General features: G+C 37.1%; 1 protein-coding gene across 8 annotated transcripts in view; it reads right to left on the bottom strand.

The window, feature by feature from the left end:
• Window positions 1-388: 388 nt before the first annotated feature.
• Window positions 389-18835, bottom strand: part of WAPL (WAPL cohesin release factor) — a 156487-nt gene continuing 138040 nt past the window's right edge. For all 8 annotated transcript variants that reach the window (XM_082765221.1, XM_082765228.1, XM_082765226.1 and 5 more), the window contains 11 exons: window positions 18209-18436; window positions 11783-11894; window positions 11156-11253; window positions 9581-9657; window positions 8228-8403; window positions 7786-7901; window positions 7006-7167; window positions 5579-5786; window positions 4404-4492; window positions 3266-3361; window positions 389-2877 (listed from right to left, as the gene is read on the bottom strand). In XM_082765221.1, the coding sequence (XP_082621347.1) occupies window positions 2812-2877; window positions 3266-3361; window positions 4404-4492; window positions 5579-5786; window positions 7006-7167; window positions 7786-7901; window positions 8228-8403; window positions 9581-9657; window positions 11156-11253; window positions 11783-11894; window positions 18209-18436 (1428 nt within the window). In that variant the 3' untranslated portion in view covers window positions 389-2811. The remainder of the gene's footprint in view (window positions 2878-3265; window positions 3362-4403; window positions 4493-5578; window positions 5787-7005; window positions 7168-7785; window positions 7902-8227; window positions 8404-9580; window positions 9658-11155; window positions 11254-11782; window positions 11895-18208; window positions 18437-18835) is intronic.

The following is an 18835-nucleotide window of genomic DNA, read 5'->3' as shown; positions in this document are numbered from 1 at the left end:
TTAACGTTCTTCATAATGTAAAAAGGATCACCATAAAACAAACTGCCCCATTACCCTTATGCTCTTACACGTTTTGTTACTTCAACTACAGCTCTTCAGATTTGTCACATGCCCCTTCAGCTTTCAGATCAATAGCAACTTGTGTGGAGAACTCCAAAAATGTATCAAGAGATTCACCAACTCTCCAGAAAATGTCAAGCCCTAGTTGGTTCAATTACCTTGGAGTCCAGGCACTTAATTCTGTTGTCCCAAAACACCAATGCAAAATACAGCACTACCTTTAGGCCTCTTTTTATATTATGTTTTTCTTTTGAAAATTTACCTGACACTGCCTTTTTTTCTGCAGTCACTCAGAGGAGTGCTTTATTACATGTTAAAAGACAAGGTATGTATTGAAAGTAGCAATTTTATTTGAGTTAAAATTATTTACAAAAACCCAAAGACATACTTCATGAAACTGGTACAAACTATTTTTCCTGCCGTTGGCTTTTGCTCCAAAGATCACAGCTGAGAAATACTGTATAAAATAAAAATAGGATTGGATTCAGAAAAGTACTCTACTTGTTCTAATTTCCAATTGAGAGTATTTACACAAATATTTACAATGGAAAAAAAAGTTACTTTAAAACTTTAATTTGCAAGTTGGCCTCAAGTACCCTTTAATGCAGAGTTATTTGAGGGTCTAACACACAAAAATGCACTGCAGTTCACAGGGTGATTTCTCCCCCCACCCTCAAAAAAAAAAAAATCTGCGTTTGTCAGTGCTTGACAATTAGTTACATTAAAAAAAACTGTTAAACACTGAGGTAAATCAATTCCCAAACAATTACCAGTGTAACAAAGAAAGGTAGTTGTCCCTGCTTTCCCCCCCAACATCATATCTGTATTGTCTCTTGCCATAACTCCACAGAAACTATATAATCATTCTGAAATCCAACTGCAATTGAAAATCTCTGAAATCAGAAGACTAGATGACTAGATGGACAAAATACTCGTTAATTTCCTCCTGGTAGAGATGATTGACATACAGCTTTTGTTTCTCAATACTGAGCTGTTTCTGTTTAGTTTTTAAACAAAGGGGAACACAACCTCAAAAACTTTTCTAAGTTACACTGATACACTGAGTTTTAGAAGGTGATGAGAGAAAACGCAAAAAAGTATGACCAACATTGGATTTTTGCCACTAATCAGTTACTTCCTTACAGAATTCCCAACAATCTGCATTATCAAAAATAGGAAGACATAGAAGGCAGCCACTGTATGTAAAAAATTTACAGCTGGCACTGATACAAAAGCACGAGTTTGTAACTTTATACATGGAAATAACACAAGATCTAAAAGCAGGTTAGATTTCCTGTTATTTCCCCCTCATTATACATAGAACTAATATTTTTATGGCTTCAAGTTTTACAAATTCAATGGAATAACATGATGTAACTACCCATACAGGTATTTAAAAATGTCGATGAAGCAGATCTCAGAACAGTCTGCAAATATTCAAGACCAGCTTAATAAAAATAATTACCAATTCTTTTGGTCTGAATAATGAGTGCAAGAAGGTTTTTTTTTGTTTATTTTCTTTTTAAAAACAAAGTCATGTAATTTCCGGGATTTTTTGTTCCATTTAAGTCTTCAAACACAATGCTTTGCTATGAACTAGACCTCAGACTGAACAAAATCTTAGCTATATCAGCAATTTAAGGCTTTGTGTTGTATGCATTTTAACTTTGTCATACTACAGAAGAATGAAATAGAAAGATTATGTCAGCTGGAACCATTAATCCCCATTGGTGTTTTAGCTTCTTTAAAATTCTTCCCCCTATAACATCCAAATTCTTTGTATTGAACATTATAAAATACATCTTGAGCGGTTCCTTGAAACAATTAAAACAGCATTTCAAAGGTTTTGCTCATTAGAAGTGTAAAACTAACCTGGGATTTATTTATTTATTTATTTTTAACAGGGTACTTTTTTTTTTTTTTTTTTTTTTTTTTTTTTTTTTTTTTTTTACAATTGCTGTTTATTTTACGGATAACACACCCTCTCTCAAATGGCTTTATGTGTCTATGGGTTTGCATGCTTCCTGGATCTACGAAGTGTTATGGTCTATCAGTTTACAGTACATGGGCCATGACAGTTTTAGAACTGAGAAATCGTTCAACCTAATTTCAATCAAAACAGTATAAAAAATAAACTATCCAATCCTCGCCTCTTTGGATTCCAACAAATTTTAAATATAGACAGTAGTTAAAATCACAAAAGTATTTAAAAATTTATATTTTATGATTTTGGAATAATCTAGTAATAAAAAAGCAAGAGCAAATTAAACTCAAATAGGAGCGGTGCTGCTGTCCAGAACTTCTTTATTAGGACATTTGATACCTCAGTAGCTAAGCTGCCTTTGCACCTGGCTGGCATGAAACAGTGGCTCAACAGTAAACAGCAGTTGCACTATCAGCAGCAAGTTTTCCCCTTGAAACTTGTCACAAACAAAGCAAGAAAAAAAGATAGGGAGGGTAAACCCTGCCAAAAATATTTAAATACTGCACTGCATCATAAACAGCATGGTTTCTTTATTTACTTTCCTCAGAACCTTTTTCCCCTCATTTTTGATAGTTGCAGATTGATGTAGTAACTGTCTTTTAGAAAATGCTGAATGCATGGTTAAGAGACCAGGTAGCCTTAAAAATCCGAACACGAATGACACAGATGAATGCTCTTGGTATATCCTTCAAGGACTTCTTTCATGACTTCTTCTTTTGTCTAAGGGTAGCTCCAGCATTAGAGTGCCTGCAGCAGAAGTTAAGTATCTAGCAGTGTTCCAAGTATTCAATCACCCTAGAGATAGATTTCTGGCCTGTTGTTCCAACAGCACACTGAAAGAAGAGAAAGAAGTAACAAATAAGCATGTGCAATATTACCTCTAAAATATTGAGAGCTATGCTCATATCAGAATTTTAGGGTTTAGAATTACTTATCAGTAAAAAATAATTAGGATCAGGAAGAAGATTCACAATATTTTCCTGAACGATAGCATTGAAATGGAATCAGAGTAGCTTCCTTTTATTTACTACAATAGTATCATATGAACAGGCCTTCAGTACCTAAAAACAGAGATAATCCCCCTAAAGCTCTTCTGAAGACATATGAAAATGGTAAAAACTTCTAAAAATGTATGGGTTATTAGCAGATAACACAATTACACAAATATCTATACCCATCAAATTAAATATATATATGTATATGTATGTATGTATTACTTACAGTAAGATTCATAAAACTGAGAAATTTTTTAAGCATTTCAGTCATTATTGAGAAGTCCCCTTCAGGTAAGTATTCCCTCACAGTAGTCACGTTGATCTAAGAAATTAAAAAAAAAAGTTTTAATTTGTGACATATTTTTCCAACACCGAGAACTATGTTACTCTTCACATGAGATGCAAGACAAATATATTCATAGCATGATTAAGATAGCTTTTTGCTGTCATCTCTATGATTCAAGTCCCTCAAAACTCATATATTTAAGGTGTTTATTTCTAGGAAACAGCAACTCCTGCAACTTGTTTTCCCTGTTAAAGATCATTACCAACATCAGACCTCCCCAGGACCTCCAAGGCTATCAAGAACTCAAAGAAATGACGAGGTTATTCTCCTGATGTGGAAACAATCTCCCTTCATAACTGTCAGGGGTTGAAAGTATTTGAATTTACTATCAGTACCTGTCCAAACACTAAAATTATGCACAGGTAATCGAAAGTTAAGGTGTAAAGCACAGAACAGAACGCTCAAGAACATTTTTGCCATCATGGTAAATTTAAACTAGCCTGAAGGCATGCTGAACCTCATCTTCATTTGAGCATGCATTTGACAGGAAAGTTTATGAAGTTTTGAAATGCCAGAGTTCCACATTTTTAACTTCAACTTTCCATTATGTATTTCCAACCGAAGGCAATCATCTTCAACTAATGTGGACATACACAATTTCATACAAACTTCACTGGAAATAAAATAGCAGACTAAGATGAAAAACAGATTGGCTGTTAACTTGCTTATTGAAACTGCTGAAAAATGAAGCAAGCTGTTATCATTATAGAACAGGTTAGCCAACCTTCCTTCACCTTTCCAGTGTTAGTTCATTTGTGAGCTAAGACTAACAACAAACACTAGAAAGGTAGAAGAGGTTAAATGTTCAATTCCTGTTTTTCTTTGATAAACATATTGATGTTCAAAAGATTTGTTTTGGATGGAACGCTTCTGGCAATTTTCCATAGAACTATATACATTAAGTTAGCTTCATCAGTGTACCAGCTCACATTGAACCCTGATTTAATAAACCCATTTCAACACCGCAAATTATTACTTCACTAAATATTTTACTGGAGTTATTGACTTATTCCCTTACTGGACTCTCTTGGCAGAGACAGCCTAGAAGCAATGCTGTGTATGAGGCCACAATGCAGTCTTCCATGTGCTTCCCAGCATGCTGAAGAGCTGTGAAAAGAGACAACAGTGTATTGTATCCTCTAAGCAGCTGGTATCCTTTACTGCTTCAAATACAATCTTTCATTATCACTTTCCAGAATTCTGTTTTCTCAAACAAAATGTCTTTTTGCACTGAGATTTTAGAGGCAAGAATCAAACTCCTTACTTATCTCGCTAGCAGACATTCTTGAACAGAAAAATGGTGTTCATTCCCTTTCAATTCATTGTATTTTATAGCACTTTTATCGTCATACCATTTCAATGGGCAAATTGTATGTTTAACAACAAAATACGTTTCCTGTGATGCTATAAGCCAATGAGATTTGCACAAAAGAGAAGATTTTCATATTACAAATAATGGATACAGGACTTTTTGCTATTGGCTCAGCATTTTGGGGGACAAGCCACAAATAGCTACAGACAATGGCTGATGGAATTAAAAAAAAAAAAAAGGAAGAAGAATATAGAGCAAGACTCAAAAAAGCAAGATAGTGCATTTGCTATCAGAAGATTAACATGAGCCACTCAACTGAGAACGACTAATGTTTTTGACCAGCTGTATTTTCCAGAAACAAACCATGTAATTCAGCTTAAAGATGTTCAAATTCCTGAAATAAATTCCTAAAGATGAGGCACATCAAGGCATCACACAGGTACCTAAGATACCACTGATGGAGCAAGAAGAACTCAGAAAAAGAAAATGGGGACAGAAGGCAGAAGCAGCATACATGCAAGTAAATCAGGGAAAAGAGAAAAGAACTGAATGGAGTATGAAACAAGAAGGGTCAAAACACAGTGGAATATGAAATTAAGGCAGATATTGTTCTTCTGCAAAAGGCCTTGAAAACTATAAAGGCCTAAAAGTTCCATTTCAGAATTTCTTACACAGAACATACCTAATTTTTTATTTTTTATTTTTAAAGGGACTGACAGAGAGAAGGCACTATTAAGTAAGTAGTAGTACTGTGGGGAATACACTGAGGAAATCTCAGCCTAGTGGACTGCAGATAGACAGGAAGTAGGAGACAAGTTAAGAGTTTACACCATCACAGAGTTCTTGCCTTTTTCTGAGCTCATCAAAACCCTCCAACATACCTTTATTAAGATCAAGTTCTTCATCATCTTCTTCCTTCTTATCTTTCTCTTCAGTACTATCTGACTTTTCTGTGGAGACCCATTGTATCTCCCCACTTGTTTCTTGCCATTCCCCACTCTTATCATGCTGAGCAGTGGGAGCTTCTTTAATCAATTCATCTGTCTGGCTCTCGGCCAGCTGCGCTGCTCGCTCACGCTCAAGAAATAGCTGATAAGGAAAATTTCAGAAAGATTTCAATTATAAATTAAACCCTACACACACGGAATTAATACTTGAAAGTATATTTCTCCTTCACAATTCACCCATTAATAAGGTAGCTTTCAATACTATTCTTTACAATAGCCTTTTCTTCTTCAAAGGGTAACATGATTTATCACAACACTAATGCTGTGCTCTACAGAAAAGGCTTGACTCCTTCCCTCCCCAATGTTCAAGCAACTGGCAGATTCCTCTTAGGTATCAAAAATGCTTAGTTGCTTTTTTGAGACAGTGTCAAGAGTAAAAGTTGCCAAATTTTCTTGTCAATTTCTGTTCTTTACCAATCCTCTTTTTTCTTTTCATGTGAACTATCCTCTAATTGCTCTGTTAACTTTTCCCTTGATATGTAAAAAGTAAAAATTTGAAAATTTAAAGAGTAATTTAAGATGACTTAGCAAGTCATTTTAAGGTGAGTGTGACTTAACCAATCTTGTACTACACACTTACATCTTGTGAATTACTTCCCAAATCATATAACCACCAGTTTTAAATATTGCTTTGCACAGCTGTGTACATTGAAATACTTAATATTATTAATATCCTGATTGTTGACATTTTTGTCTGCTGCTGGACAGTCATTTCACATAATGAAATACAACAACTGCTAAAAATCCGTAAGCTTATCTCCATTAAAATTAAAAGGTTGTAAATGATCCTGTTACTTACTTTTATTTTCGTTTGCATGTTGGAGCTTACTCACCAAAATTATTAGTGGATTTCTTTTAAGAAGTTAGTCAATTCAACATTTAAGAATGGTGTTTCAAACCCACATGCATTATATTCACATTAAAAACCTGATATAGCATGGTTTTAAAAAAAAGGTCTTAAACTCCCATAGAAACAGTACTTAAAAATCTATGAAAGCAAAGTAGATGAGACAAGTAGCTTTCAATTTTTACAGCTGCTTAAAAATGGCACAAGGAATAAACTATACAGGAACAAGAAAGCTCTACAGAGCACAAGAGCAGCTTTCAGATGTCTGTAATAATGCTGCCAAGTTGTGAGTAGCACCCCTCTTCCCTCACTGTGCTGTATTACATTCTCAAAATGCGTAACAAAAAACTTTGACAAGCATCTTTGCTGCTGAGTTCTTTCTTCTTCCTTGAAAGTCTGATAATGAAAAATGGTGACTATTACAGGAAAAACACATTTTTGGCTCCTTTCTTACCTGCACTAAAGCCTGAACAGCATCAATCTGTCCAGTTATCTTTAGGCTATCATCTCCTTCTCCCGCACAGAATGAGTCAAAAGAACATGATGTTTCCATATTGACAAGACAGTGTCTGTTCCGAGCACTATATTCTACTAGATTGATCAACAGACCCAATCCCTGCAAGAATTGGAAAATCAAAGAATATTACACACATTAAAAAAAATTATCAAAACGTCTTTAGGCTGTATATTTCTCAGGAAACATACATACTAACACCTTTATAAAACAGTTTGATAAACAAGATTTTTCAATTCTGAATAAAACCATTTCAAATGTTTTTAAAGGTGAGATCTGATTTATTGATTAGGGATTCAGGGGTCCAACCTTCAGCTTCTGTTCTTAAAAGACCATTCACACATACGGTTTTAGTGTTTCTTAGGCCACAGATGCATTTTATGTACGCTGAAGTAAATTTGACACTGCCTTTATCTCAATAACATCCACTATATTTCTAAAATTGAAAAGACATTTGAAAATGAGGTAATTCAGACTTATTTACCTAAGTCTCTCACAATTCATCTACTTATTCCCATCATGCACAAAGAAAAGGAGAGCTCAAAGTCGTCAAATCTTTGAGTTTTCCCTGGACCTTACGGAAACCTCCTTTAAGTACTTCACTAAGGACACGGCCAATGAAGTTTGTAGAGGCTGCTCCTTAATTTGGAGCTGGAGTGGTTAAACACACAAGCAGGCAGCAAATCATTTAATATTCATGCAACAAACACAAGAGCTTACCAGCACCCGAATATCAAATCTCTGTTCTTGAGGTAGGAACTTTGGAACCTGAAGCACACAATTCATAGCTGTGCCTATCAGACCATCTTGTTCACCTGTTTTCGTACTACCCCATTCTGTAAACAAAAAGTTTAAAAGGCTCAATTTTTAGAAGATGGATTTTTCATTATTTTGAACAGATGGATAAAACCTTTTGGCCCTCAGGATAAACTGGGCTTTCTTGGCCCAAGCATGCATCTTGTTTACACTTCATACTTGCAGCTACCCACCCAATTCCCAGAAAACAATTACTGATTGCTACAAAGCAAGCATCTACCATACTTTACCATACTGTTTTACTGCACTGTACATGGAAAAAAAAGCATCAGTATAAGGGTTTACATTAACATACTATCTCTGATGCTGTAACACTGAATAGGTGTATTTTTTTGTTTGTTTTTACCATTATCATTCGTTAGGTTGAGCAAGACACCAATGATGGCCCTCATGCAGTCTTCCACTGCTTTACCCACATGGTTGGTTACATTCTGGTGAGGCAGAGGCTTATTGTCTGGTAAACAGATACTATCTTCAGCACGATTATATCGCTGGATTAACTCCTCACAATGCTGCAATGCTCTGCAAAGAGAAGACACAGAACAAAATTACCTGGATAACATACAGGATATTTCACTTTATACTTATTTAATCGGGAAAACAGCAAATATGGAATTTATGCAGCATTTTCCTGATAAAAGTGTAAGGTGCCTAATCTGTATGGCTAGATGATAAGCCTGTCACCTATAAAATCTTTTATGAGTTCAACTGAATTTGTGAAAATAAAACAAAAACAGGAAAGCTTTGTTGCCTAGAGCTTTAACAGCTTGAGATTTCAAGTGCAAAAGTTCATATTTTTCTTTCCAACTTCATCACAATGTCTTAAGGCATCTCCTCTCCCTAAAAACAGCCTCTCGTATCCTCTGACCATCAAGGCACAACATTATTCTGATAGTATTTTCTAACTGTTCACCTGTCTTGTCACCAGAGCTATGCCTATTCTGTGACAAATAAGTGACACGTGATTTTCCAGCAGAAGTAGCCTTCATCTCATAACACTACCGGATCAGACATAATTCTACTGCATTACATTAGTTTGACAAAGTGAGAGTGCTGATTTCAATTATAAACACAACTAAGATGTCAAAAGGACAGATTGGACTAACTAGCACAGTAAGTAGATTTTTTTTTCTTTAATTTAAAGAACCACTCAAAATATTTAGCCTACAACCATGCCATTCTTTTTCCAGTGAGGTCTGCACAGTCAAATTTTCAGCCTAATTTGCTTTCGTATGAACCACTTGGGCAGTGCAAGAGAGATTCAGTCTCTGCCAGTCAACTGAGACCTCATCCTGATTGATAAGTGGGGCTGGGAGAACAGTTCAGAACAAAATTTTCTTTATTCTTAGTTACATTAACTGTCAACTCACTATTATGCTTCATTCCAAAGAACACTTAAGATAATAAAACACTATCAACAAAAGTAGCTTACCAAAAGTAGCTTCTCTTCTGTGCTCACCTTATTTTGGTACTAAAATCTTAATCCACAGTTTGCAACTTCAACAGAACCAACAATAACTACATGTTCTTAGTACTCAGGCAGTTACCAATACCCTCATCTAAAATAACTTGAATATTACTGAAAAGCAACACAGAAATGAAGTTTTTTCCCCTGGAATTTTCTTGTATAGCAAATTCCAAATTCCTTGCCATTATCACATGCAGAGCTGTGCAAAAATGTCTTTTTGTTACAACTTACTTAGCTGAGGAGACTATGAGTTGCGAGTCTTTGTATGCTATCAGATAGCTCTGATTTTCTGGATTATGCACAGTAACCTAAAAAGGGGAGGAGAAAGTAATATTAAAAAAAAGAAACAACCTTTTCCTTGAAAGAACTATTCCCTTCCACTACCACTCCACTTTATTTAGATCCATTTTTCTTGATTATTATCCAGAATAAGTTTTCACTTATTGTACCAGTATTTCCTTGGAGTTTCCTACTTTTAAGTAATCCCACAAGATTGTGGCACTGCATATAAAGCCATCTTCCCTGATATGCTGCACACAGGAACTCTGTAAGAGGATATTCTGCCACAGCAGAACCTGAACCTGTATCCTGGGACACTGTAGTCCCAATGCATGTGTATGCGGTTGCATATACAAATAAATATTTTGCTATTTAAGACTTGATGTCAACTCCACTTCTAAGAGCTGTAACTAAGAGCATTTAACTATAAACTTTTTCCTCAATTCTCTTGATTGGAATACAGAATCAATTTACAGAAACAGTAAAAGCTCTTCTTAAATTTTTGTTATATGGTACGCTGATTTGTCCTCTCTCCCAAATTCCTAAGGATTTTACTATATCACAAGCCATCCTCAAATTCAATTTTGAATATTCTGCCACTAAACAAGTCTCTTGTGCTGTTGCTTGGCAATTCCATCCATAGAATATAATAGCAGAAAACAGATCTGAAAATTTTTCTCTCACTATTCTGAAGTAAAGGGATAGGTACTGTAACTTTGAAGTAGCCACATCTGCATTTGTTCATTGTACTCATTTTTTAGCTTACTTTTACAGTATCCTTGAGTTTATCTTGCTATTTTAGTCAGGAAGTATCACTGCAGCTACTTGACCTCTGACTCAGGCTTAATATCTTAAGACTCATTGACCTGTACTTTGAACCTGAACACCTCTTTCTGACATGCAGAGCAATATTTCAAAAACATTACATTTTTCTATTTGCTTACAATATCACAAGCAAAAAGAGTAACAACAAATATGAAACTTAACAAAATGAGGCTCTGTAGGGAAGCACATGCACAAGGTTTCTCTCAGTTAAGCTCTTCAAAAATTACCACACATTTTAATTCTGCTCAAACTTCTCATTGAAAAACATTTACCATCTCAATATACATGATCAACTGACTACAGATCTACTGTGACCTTCAAAGCAGTTTGCTCTTTCAGCACTTAGCTAGCTGACGTCTGAATGCAGTAATTCATATAATATACACATCAATTTATAGTTTTAAGAAAACACATTATGCTGTGTTATACTAGACTCACGCTAAAGTCCATCTCATAACAAAAGAAAACAAACAGCAGTTTTTCAGAGGAACGTAAAAAAAGCATCAGGTTATACACAGTTATTCTCAACAACAGTGAGTGATATTCTAAATTAATGAACAAAACTTCCAACGTTCCAGGAACACTGATAAACCTCACAATGTTAATAGCTTCAATTAAAACGTTTATTGTTACTTATATAACTATATATTTACCGAACACGTTAGAGAAAGCATTTTTCAGAAATGTAATGTTCATACTTACACTTTCTAAAACCCGTAAACACCTTTCTGCACCCCATAACGAGGCAACCAATTTCTCTTCATTTTCATCACTGCTTAGGTGATCCACACACTCTTTAACTAAACAACAAAAAAATTTTACACTGTCAATAAGATGCCTTCAAAAGCCAAGCATTCCGATTTAACCAGCTATTCAGAGAGTTGCTATCAACCTTGTTTTACACCTTAATAACCCTGTAATACTAGGAAACAATCTCAAAGACATGATCAGCATTCCAAAATTGTTACATTTCTAGGTAAATTAAAAGAAGGCTGTGATTGTTGCCACACTAATTAACTATCTGTATATTTTATTTTCTACTAAGAGATTGTACAGTACATAATTATGTTTCTTAACTGCAAGTAAGTCCACATATCTTACAGATACATTGTTGTGTGGTACTTTGAAGTACTTTAATGTACTTTCAATCCCACACGAAGAGATTTGTCACTAATATTTCCCAATAACTTGACATAAAATTGTGCATTTTAAAAAATTGAGAATATATAATTTTTTCTATTCTTGAGCAAAGAAAATTAATATTAAGAAAATCAAACATCTTGGATTTACTAATTTTTGCATACTGTAAAAACAGGATCTCCGATATACCTTTATCTACAATATGATCAAGACCACCTAGGAGTCGCAGTTCTTCTTTAAACCAGTCCCCAGCTCGTTTTGAGGTGAGAGACAGTAATGTCTCCATTGCCAAATGCCCGGTCTGAAAGAGTTTGATTCCAGAATTAGTGAAGTCAGCATATGCAGCTGCAGCCAGCACATCGGATCATACAAATACACCTCATACAAAACAAGGTTACAGTTTGAGTAGAAAAACCACCAGAGGGAGCAAGAATAGAGAAACATGTGCATCTAAAAAAATACAAAACCTTGGTACTCATTAAAAAGATATGTTAGCACTCTCAACTTTTTTTTGACATTTTTAATATTTTAGAAAGTCTAAACAGCCTGTTTTCATCTGCTTCTCCTGTTACCAAAAGAGACTAGTGGTAGAAGGAACGGAGCAAAACAGCCAGGTAGGAAAAAACCTGCAGTGAACACTGCTCTTTCCTCAGATACATTAACTTTGCTGCTTTGTAAAATACATGTTTCTAACCAAGTTTTTTGTGACTTTACTTTAAATGCAATAAAGAAAAAAAATCAACTATGATGCTGATAAAAAATCTTACTATATTTAGTGGATTCTTTTTTCTTAAGAGGAATACATACTGAAATTCTACAGCACTGAAGATAAGCTTACTCTCTGTAAATTGAACAGATTTTAGGTGATTATCTTAGTTAATCTCCTGCAGTATTTTTAAGCAGAACAAACCCCATCTACAAAAGACTGTTTATCTTGTTTTTATAAGAGCTTCTAAAAAAGCCAAATGTTAATAATAAAACATTATATATATATATACACATGTCTAATATGCATAAGATTTATATCTACACAGAACATTGAATTCTGTAATCTCTGAAAAACACACAAGTAAATGCGGACTACTATAAGCCTAATAATTTAACATGCCACAAATACAACAACGAGCAGCCAGAGAAAAAGCCATAAGATCACAATAAAGTCAACCAAATTCAACCACTTTATAGTTATCTTCCCTACGTGACACATTTGATTTCTAACACTTCAAGGAGTGCTGTGCTTATTCTGAGATGCGCAGCATATTCCAGGATACAAGCGCAAACCTCAGCACCTCCTGGGAATAACAGTAAAGCCCTATCTATCAGCCCTGCCAACTCCTGACCAAAGATCCTTACCCCTCTCTGAGAGAGGCGCATCCCATCCGGTGCCATCAGGCCCGGTGTAGCATAGACCTTCCCGTGATCAAAGAACCGTGACCAAAGTTCTGCTGGTCACACCAGTCTCGAAGCCACAAGTTCATGTGAACAGCACGCCTTTCAGCTTTGATGCCCCCTATCGGAAGGACAGAGGCAAACACAACCTGTGCCCCTGATCCTCTAAGTAGTCGCCCCAAATCCCTAAAGTTTCTTTTGATCGCCTTCGGACTTCTCGTTGCTACTTCATCGCTACCAGCCTGAAAGACCAGTAGCGGGTAGTAGTCAGTGGGCCGTACCAGGCGCTTGACTTTCTTGGTGAAGTCTCTCACCCGAGCCCCAGGGAGGCAACAGACTTCTCTGCGGGTTGGGTCCGGTCGGCATATCGGTCCCTCTGTCCCTTTCAGAAGGGAGCCCCCCATAACAATAGCCCTTCTTTCTTTTTTGAAGGATGATGTGGCAATGCGATGTGTAGGTCGCCTTGTCTTAGGCGCCCCCTCCAACTGGGATGGGTTTTTATCTACTTTGTCATTCAGATTGTCTTGTTCTAGTCCTTCATATTGATTATTTAAGGGTAGATGAGAAGGTGAGGTGGGCAGAGAGAGGGCTCGCCTACCACCCCGAATAGGCACCTGCCTCCATTCCCCCCCTTGATCTAGGTCTCCTCCCGCTGCCTGGCAGGAGGAGGGAACCTCCGTCTTCTGCATAACAGGAGACGCCTGTGCTGTGGCAGGCTCGTGAGCCTGCCTCAGAGAGGGTAGAGTGCACCTCCACCAGTCAATTTCCATCTCTGATTCCCTGATGCTCCTGAGCTTGTTCACCTCCTCCCGGAGCTCCGCTACCTGGCTGAGCAGTTCTTCAACCTGGGCACACCTCCCACAGGCATACCCACCACTGCTGTCGGAGACCGACAGAAGGCTGGGGGCACACTCTGCAGCCCAGGACCTGGACGGCTGCGTGTTTCCCCGAGCCCTCCGTCTGAGTAGCCACACTGGTGACCGTGGCTGGAGATGCCGCACGAGATGCGGAGGCCACGGTTTTCTGCCTGGTTGATACCATGGTCAGGTTCTACGCAAGCAGGTTACAAGCACCAAAGGGAGAGGCAGCTGCAACAGTCCCCCTGCTCGCCCTGCCCGTGCAAACTGCCGTGCCACGCCCTTCGACGCACCATGCCCTGTTCGCCGCGCTTCTGGTCGCTCGCGCTCCCTAGGGGCAACTTTTAAACAGCCTGGGAGGGGGCGCTGCTGGCTCCGCCCGCACCTCGTCAGCCTCCCTCGCGAGGACTGCCGGGTCCCGGCGGCTCCCCCGAGTGGCCTCGATGCCGGACAAAAAGCCCTGCCCGCCTCGGTCCCCTGCTTCGCTGCAGAACACGTCTGCCGCAGAGCCGATCGCCTGAACAAAGTACTAACCAGGCTTGAATAAACACCCTGTTGTCTTTGAAAACCAAGTTGTTATTTGTATGATTCCTCCCCACCAACCTTGACAGCTTCAGCTGCTTTCCTTTTTTTTTCCAGATTATTGATCTCCAAGGAGAAGAAAGTTCAAGATCAATGCTGATAAAGAAGAATTACTACCCAAAAGTAACTCTTTATTTATTTTTTTCAGAAGCAACCTCTGCAGCAGTCACTGATGAGCATACAGGTTAATAACTGCATTTCTCCAATGTAAGTGGAAGTGCCCTTGCGTCATGAAAGCATCGTGGGGGTAAAAGAACATGAGCAGCAGCAAATCTACTACAGGTCATTGCTCACTGAGTCATCAGCATCTCAATTTCCCATACAGAGGAAACAAACACAGAGCTGCAATTACTCCTGCCACTGTTTCACCACCCTGGCAACAGGTAACCATCTTTAATTGCCAGCAGCTACTCACTCAGTCCTCCCACAGGAAGGAAGTTAGGCCCACTTGGTTTCAAACTTTTCTTATCACTGGGAGATAAAAGGTCCAAAACCTTGCTTTTACAAATTAAGTTAAAAACATAATAGCAGACAACATTTTAAGCAATGGATGTAGAACTGCCCTTCTGAGGCCAACCAAATGAGCAAGTGTTTTGAGGGAGGAAGGGAAAGAACCTGCAGACTGCAGTTTGACAGATCCCTAGTTCTCCACAGCTTTCCCATCTTCAGAAAATTTTTCACGCTTTCAGACTGAGCTTGAAAATTCTGTAACATAGGTATCTGAAGCCAGGCATAACCTAAATCAGATTGGTAGAAGCTGAACAGAGACTCTCCTTAGAGATTTTAAGGGCTACAACAGATTTAACTAATCTTCTGTATGTGTTTCCACGAAATCTCAAAGTCCACATAGTACTTCAAATACAGTACTTGGTCTTCCTACAAGGGGTGGTGAGACTTCAAAAACTCCAGGATGATATTATTTGATATTCATACAACTGGTCAAGAGAACATTTAAAAACATGTATATACTAAAAATTGTCATTCAAGATTTAATTCTTGCTTTTAAGTAAAGTCTTGAAGGTATTTTCCAACCTTGATAATTCTATGATTCTGATGAATATTATGTCAATTACTATAAAATTTTAAGACCAAAGTTTCAAAACGTGTTTTCTTTAAGTTTTCAGCCTTATGCTGAGACTGAAAAACAAAATAACCCTTCACCAACTGAAAAGAGAAGTCACTTCTGAACATTTTCATCATGATGCAATGGATAAGAGCTAGCTTGCAAGCATCAGCTACACTGGGCTATGCTGACTGGCAGCCGAGTGCAATTTGCTATCAGGAAGATTAAGTGTTTCAGGTTTGATCTTCTCCTAAACCAGAAAATACTTGGAAGAAATTGAACACACAGAGAAGTCCTTTTCAATTTCTGGCTTTACATTTTCAATGTTGTTCATAGCAGTCTAGAAAACAGAATCCTTTGAACAGCTTTATGAATACTCAAGAATTAGCCCAAACTAGTTTCCAGATATAGTAACACAAACAACATTGTCTGTTAAAGATATGGGCAGCTTTGGTCACCTTCATTGAAGCTCAGATTCAAAAACCTAACGTGTAACTGGTTAAGCACAAACCGGAGCTATCAAAATAGCTGTTGCAATCTGGATGTTTCTCAGTGTTTATGTCTGAGTTTGAAAAAGTACAAATCTTTTCTATAACCCTCCCCCTTTCCCCCGATTTGCATTTTTTGTTAAAATTTTCTGCCTGTTTGTCATCTGGTACAAAACAGATTACGTATTATACCTCATGACAGAGACCAATGTGAACACAACTTTATGCTCCACACATGAAGTTCATTATTGTCTCAACTTACCATTGCAACTATCATAAATTGACAGAGAAACTATTTGTATCATTTGGTTTGCAAATATTCTCAGAACACTGGAATAGTCTACTTCTAGATGGCACAGCTGGGAGGGAACCAGTTTCCATCTGTGAGGTACTACAGTATTTAACACATTTGAAACAACAGCTCAATATAATTTTAAGAAATCAAGATGCCTCAGGAAAAAAAAAACAACACGTGTGATGATAAAATTCTTTTCTCATGGACGTATCTCTTGCAGGACTGAGTCCCTTTAATATATCCTCTCCCTTTTAAAACTCATGCTTAAGAAAACAAAAACGGAATTACAGTTCATGAAAAACATTAGGCCAGCTGAGATCATGAATATAAGAAAAGCTGTAATAGGAGACAGTGGTCAGCGTGGCTGGATGCTTTAGCAATCAGGAACCTATGCTAGCTGTTCCACACTTAATAAACAGAGCTGTCTTACATTTTGAAGTGCAAAAAATACCTTGGCACTGAGATAGCGAGCTATGCGAGTCTTCAGAATTAAGACAGTAATTACACCAATTCCTTGCTACTTGTCACCTAAAAAAACAAAATTTGTTCTGTGTTGATATCTTAAGATTTTATCACACGACTTAACAGTGAAGGCAGAGAACATCAACTCAAATTTATTCTGCTTTTGCAGATTCTAAAGGCCAGAAAAGTAACTGAGTTCTTTACCTACAGATTCCACACACTTATGGGAAACATGCCTAAAACTGAAACACTGAAATAATTCTCCTTTGTCACCCTAAATTGCTTATCAAGGTTAAGAATTATGCCATCAAGACTACCGTCCTCCCCTAATATTCAACTCTTCCCAATGCTATGTAATACTGACTTTTCATGCCAATTCAGCTGTCTGTTCCACATCTGAAATTTGGGCTGGGGCTGAGGTGTCAAAAGGACAAAAAGAAGTCGCTGGAACTACAGAAGAAGTTGCCGGTTCATCAAGGCATATCATCTTTTAGACTACTCGAACACTGAACACAATCTTATCTTCAGGTTACTGATGAGTTGAAACATCTCTTGCAGAGATAAAACTCTAAAAAGCTCACTTCATAATAGATCAGATCTCCTGTCACTGTGAAGAACTAGATTAAAAATAGCAAAAACCTTATAACAATCTTGAAACTTTAAAGAAAGTATTAAAAGATGTTAAAAAAAATTAACATCTTAACATGTTATACTGAAATATGATGAAAGCAAAAGCACTAAGTTGTGCCATCTATGACCAGTCATCTAGTCAATCTGTCATCAAGTCTTTAAAAATACTCTTCTCAGAAGACTTGCAACTTACCCTTTGATTTTTCAAGCTAGCTCAGTAACTAGCATCAAACCATGGCCAAATTTATTTTTAAACAACATGTGTTCACTCTGTTGCATCTGAAGATACATTCATAAAAAACAAGTACGCTCGAGAAACAAAGTATAAAAGCCAACCCTTATCCACACGTAAGATTATTGATAGATCTGCTACTACACTCCCTGCAGAGAAAAATTGGTTTCTGGAAGACAGACAATATTGTTATTATTAAATAGAAGTTCCTGTACCACAACTCCACTTTAACACACAACACTCGTATTCCCACATAACCACCACTACTCTTTGTGAAGGAATATACATAGATGAAAATGTAGGCAGATAAACAGAAGTCAAACTGAATGCGATCCTTTAACACACGGCTGTTACTTGTTTTAATAGCTACCTTTAACGAACTTATCAGTCAGTGAACCAGAGAGCTGAAGAACATAACTTCATCTGGCTTTTATGAAGGAAATTTTAAGTTCAAAAAAAGAAAACACTTGCAATCAACACTTGCAACACTTTCACCATCGCAGACAGCATCATGAATTCTGAGTTGTGATATAGGAAATTAAAGCTGATACTATCAATTCCATTTTATTAAACATTCCACTACTGTCAAGTCTTTCAAACAAAAGCACAATACCCACCGTGATGTTTTCGAGATCAAGATGTTTGTTGTGAACAGTTTCACATAGTCTCCGAATTTTTTCCTTAATTTTATTCATGTCTTTTTCATTCAGGAGCTTGGCAGAAGAAGCATCTTGTTCCAATTCCAAAAGCCGTATCATCAGATCTAAACTAGCTCTGTCTAAATCCATGTTCAAACGATCCCTACTCAAGATGTACATTAGAGCTGCTGTACAAAGGGACAAGTTCTTCGGTTGGGAGAGGAAAGAAAAAAAATATATTTTTAGTTTTATGTTTGGTAGAAGTTTTAAAAAATTTTAATAAACAAAATAAAAATTTACAGAAGAAAAAGCCTGACAAGTCCCAGGCTCCAGTAGCACTTGCATGAGTACTTACTTCAGTACATAAGTGGACTCATTCTAGAAATTTACTAACATATTTTCCTCCCCCATACAAATAAGACATAAATCATTTAATACATTTACAAAAGCCTGGAAGATAAGCAGATTTTTCTACTTTTAAGGGACTCTGTTGCAGACAGAATAAGAAGCAGTAACTACAATAATATGCAATTACAGAAGAGACAGGTGGCAGGGGAACAAAGTAAAAGGTACAGGACATGTGGCAAGGTAGGTGAAAATGCTAGT

Source organism: Aythya marila (genome assembly GCF_965140915.1).
Source record: "Aythya marila genome assembly, chromosome: 7".
Lineage (NCBI taxonomy): Eukaryota > Metazoa > Chordata > Aves > Anseriformes > Anatidae > Aythya > Aythya marila.
The sequence above is the reverse complement of the archived record's forward strand: the minus strand, read 5'-3'. Positions and strand labels throughout refer to the sequence as shown.